The sequence below is a fragment of the Formica exsecta genome, unplaced genomic scaffold, assembly GCF_003651465.1.
Source record: "Formica exsecta isolate Colony F162 unplaced genomic scaffold, ASM365146v1 scaffold116, whole genome shotgun sequence".
In the NCBI taxonomy this organism is placed as follows: domain Eukaryota; kingdom Metazoa; phylum Arthropoda; class Insecta; order Hymenoptera; family Formicidae; genus Formica; species Formica exsecta.
The window spans coordinates 1,204,416-1,208,731 of record NW_021848499.1 but is presented as its reverse complement, the minus strand read 5'-3'; the positions used below and the strand labels follow the sequence as shown (position 1 = coordinate 1,208,731).

The following is a 4,316-nucleotide window of genomic DNA, read 5'->3' as shown; positions in this document are numbered from 1 at the left end:
AAAACATACAGATAATTGCGCTTACTATGCTTAGCTATATCACATCATTTATATATATATATATATATATAATTAGATAAAAAAGAACATTCAAACATTAAGACTTTTATAAAGCTCAAATGATAAATCTGAATATTATGTTGCATTACACGGCAAAGTTAAAAAATTTCATCTAATAGCAAAAGATATTCACAAATATAAATATAAATATTAACACAAAGCTAACGGAATCTTTATAATCACCAAAATAATCTTCCACAAATGTATATACATTTGTATACATATTATATTATCATATTGTATACAAACCATAAATACTTTAAAATGAGAAATCAACTAAAATAAGACTAACCAACAATATTGTGTGTTTAAAAAAATATATGTATGTATAATTCTATATTAAGTTTATTTATTACATGTACAGATATAATATATAATTTTGAAAAGGACTATTTCTCTTTTCCTCATATCTTTTTAAGTTCTCGTCTATAATAATCTATGAATCTTTTTCTATTTGGGGTTGTAAGACTGCATAAGACCAGCTTCATTCATTATTTTTAATTGTTTCTCTGCATCGTAGGTTCTGCAAAACAACAATTTTAGAAATGTAGCTGAGTAACTTGAAAATCATATAAATATGTAACAGTTCTTATTGTATTAAAATGGAATTGGAAGAAATAACTTAACAACAGTTTATATAAAATTATAACATACTTGTAAAAGTCAGAGTATCTCTGTTTCCTTTTATCACAGACAAATACTTTGTATAACAGAGCCGCACTGACACTGACTACCATCATTCCTACAAGGTTTATTTTAATCTGCGACGCATGGAGACCACGGAGCTGTGGTTTTGCCAACGGAGTGGACATCTAAAATTCACAAAATTTTCATATAAAAATTATTATTTTATTCAGATTCATTTATTAGACAAATGTCGCTAACATTGGGATTTCAAAGCTACAATACAATTGCCAATTGACATTGAATATCTTACTATTAAATATAAATTATAGCACTTATTTAATTTTATTAGTTTTTGATATGAAGTTATAAAAAGTATGTAATTTACAATCTTTGAAGAGAGACAACAGTTGAAATATTTTCGGAGCTCTTCTCTCTCTCTCTTTCTTTTATAAAAGTGTTACAATGTACAATTTGCATTTAAATAATGTAATATTTTATATTATATTTTATCTGACGCGAAATATATATTATATAATGTTTCATGATATACTTAGCGAGTTTATTCTCTTAAGAAGATACTCTATGAATCGCAAACTAAATATAACTAAGTCAAAAAAATATCTTGCCTCGAATAATTTCGTTTATGTCTACTAAAGAACTGGATACGGTTGAGTTTAAAGAATATTTCGACCAATTTCGACAATTAGACAAATATCGACCGTTGGCCACAATACTCGTTAAAATGACGTCAAACCATGTTGGTATTATACTTCAGACTTCAGACCTGTTTCCAAAACACAATAGAGATCTCAGGTCTGTTCGTTTTGCTTGCACTCTCTAGAACTTTCTGCATTTGAAATGAGATAAACGATGTGAAACACGTGATATAGCTTGAGAGAGAGAGAGAGAGAGAAAAAAAAGAGTTAAAAGTTCACTGAGAAAAAGATAAATCTAAGGAATTTGCATTTCAACATCGGCAACATAATTTCATTGAATGCACATAATTTGATATATAGATATACCTAAAAAAAAAAAAAATCCTGACGAAATTGGATATAATCGACAAACACACAGATCTATCATTGGCGAGGGAGTTGGACAAGTCAGTTCTAATGCATCATCGAAATCAGGCATTCTATTTTCGTCGATGGTGGTTTTTTATGGCCGGAATTAGATGGTCTCTCGAGTAAAGAATTTATATCATCGAAAGGATTCAAAGCTGGACGAAATGCATAGTATGAAGAAAGATTCTTCGTTTTTTATCCGATGCAATTGTTTGGACGCGATTGATTTTTAATGGACTACATCTCTGAAGAATTGAGGTCGATGCGTAGCTCGATGCGACGTTTCGTTGCGCAGCAAGCAACAGTGACCAACACCAACATTGACCAGCGACCAGTGACAGCTGACTAATGTAACGCGACGCTTGTCCTCGCGTCATTCCGTACGCTTGTACTCACTTTGTACCCACGGCAAGACTGTGCACAACATTACGCACACAATATTGATTAATATTAATGGGGAAGAATCATCATTTTCCCGATAGGAAGAATTAATTTCTGCTGTTAAAGTGTATGTGATATTTATCGTTCGTTATCAGTGTACATCGTATTTTATGCAAATTTTCCCTCGAGCGAAGTATAATCTAAATATATCAGTATATCTGTAGGAATATGTGAATCGATATCATTGTTGTTTTATCAACGAACTTATCTCTCTCTCTCTCGGTTTCTTTTTATTTATATAAAAGATAAATGTGAACAATATGTGATGTATGTGTGTAATCGTGTTTTAACACAATTCTTTTGTCACATACAATAAATTTAAATTATTTTGTGCATAAATATTGGGTTGGAAGGAAAATAATGTCGTTGTTACTTTTTTATTTTTACTTTTTTTTTTTTGTTTCTAATAAAACATACTAAAGTCCTCTATTGAAAATACGACATTACTTCCCTTCCAACTTATTAATTTGTGCTGAAATTAAAAAAGTATAAATAATGCTGAAAAAGTTTTTTAAGATTTTTAAGATTTACTAGATCTGTAATATGCTTTTTCGTCTGAATTTTTATCAATTTTTATCTTCAAATAATTCAAATGATTCTAGAAATTATATTACAAATTTCTTGTACATTCTTTAGAAAACAATGTTATTTATTTTTAATATTGTCTATAATTTAAATGTATAATAAAAAGAACAATTAAGATAAGTGATTTGTATTTTAAAACAGTTTTCCAGAGATTGTATCAGAGCAGTTGCTCTGTATTGAGCGATCATGGAACAAGTGATCGCACTAAGTACACAAAATCCATTGTCTATATTAGTTAAATTTGGTATGATGGCTTGGAACAATAGTTGTGGAATTGAGAATTGCTCTGGTCATGGGGAATGCCACAATGGAACTTGCTTATGCGAGGTAATAATTTTATTTGCTATGTTAAATCATCCCAAGATGATATCAATTTCATTTAATTATTATTCTGTTTTAGATTCAATTTGATGGACCAGAATGTCATATTCCAAATCTAAGTTATTACGTTGCTTTTGCTACAATCTTTTTTTTATTAGCTTTTGTTTGCTTGATACAACTTGTCATGTGCATTGTTGCTGAATGGCAAAGAATGAAGGCACCATCATTTTTGAGAGCATGCAGGGTTACTACTCAAAAAGTGTTATACTTTGTAGTTTTTCTTGCATCAGTTATACGAGGTGCATATTTTACATCACCGGTATGTATAAACAAATATTATACTTTATTAGAGAAAATTTTTCTCACGTTTTAATGCATTTTTAATTTTTTTACAGACTTCCTTCAAAGAGGGATGGTCCAGAAGTTTGCTATCAGCGTATTATCCACTACTTTTGAGTGGATCATCGTTGATTGTTTGTTTTTGGGCCGAAGTATTTCATCTCAGAGACATTCGATGGGACAAACCTCAGTTTTTATCAAAATCTTTTCTGGCTTTTGTTGTCTTCAATATAATAACATATTCCCTTCTATTAGCGGAATTTATCACAGCTCAAAAATATTCACAAGAAGATCAAGTAAGCAACAGAATGAAAAATAAAATAGAGTAACTAATATGTATGCATGCATATTTGATCAAAATAAAATTATTTATAAAATTCTTTTTCGATATTTTTTAGAGTTTCTATACACATGTATTCAATGGCTGTTATGCAGTGCTCCTGTTTATTGTAGTGGTTTTATTTTTGATATATGGAGTGGAAGTCTTTTTCAAGGTATGTTTCTTTATATCATAACATTTTATATTATTGCAGCTCAAACTCTCAAGTTATTTATGATACTTTTAACTTAGGTTCGTGGTGGATTCTTAAATGAATATCGAGTCGCTTCCATTGCAACAAATAAACGTATAGCTGATGAAATAAAGATCCATGCCGAGGATCAAGTAACAGCAAAATTATTCGATCCAGTTCCATCTACATCTGCAGCAGAGCCTTTGCACATGCAACAAGTGAATACATCCCAACTACATCAATCAAGATTTGGATTACTCTCTCAAGCGTTTATGCTGTTCATAATCGTCGGTTTTCTATTCAGTGAGACTCTCAGTGAATTTTGGAAAACAAAGTAAGAAAACAAAGAGAGAAATATATATATATA

General features: G+C 30.1%; 2 protein-coding genes across 2 annotated transcripts in view; one reads left to right on the top strand and one right to left on the bottom strand.

Annotated features, from left to right (window-relative positions):
• Window positions 1-387: 387 nt before the first annotated feature.
• LOC115239261 (cytochrome c oxidase subunit 6C) lies at window positions 388-1,459 on the bottom strand. Its single transcript, XM_029813700.1, has 3 exons — window positions 1,314-1,459; window positions 715-872; window positions 388-583 (listed from the first exon to the last, which is right to left on the bottom strand). Exons 2-3 carry the CDS (start codon window positions 870-872, stop codon window positions 511-513), a joined length of 231 nt encoding a protein of 76 aa, XP_029669560.1. The 5' UTR covers window positions 1,314-1,459; the 3' UTR covers window positions 388-510.
• Window positions 1,460-1,592: 133 nt separating this feature from the next.
• LOC115239186 overlaps window positions 1,593-4,316 on the top strand; it is a 4,471-nt gene continuing 1,747 nt past the window's right edge. Inside the window, exons 1-6 of the mRNA XM_029813568.1 lie at window positions 1,593-2,259; window positions 2,919-3,104; window positions 3,178-3,417; window positions 3,494-3,733; window positions 3,836-3,931; window positions 4,009-4,283. Of these exons, the coding sequence (XP_029669428.1) occupies window positions 2,964-3,104; window positions 3,178-3,417; window positions 3,494-3,733; window positions 3,836-3,931; window positions 4,009-4,283 (992 nt within the window). The 5' untranslated portion in view covers window positions 1,593-2,259; window positions 2,919-2,963. The remainder of the gene's footprint in view (window positions 2,260-2,918; window positions 3,105-3,177; window positions 3,418-3,493; window positions 3,734-3,835; window positions 3,932-4,008; window positions 4,284-4,316) is intronic.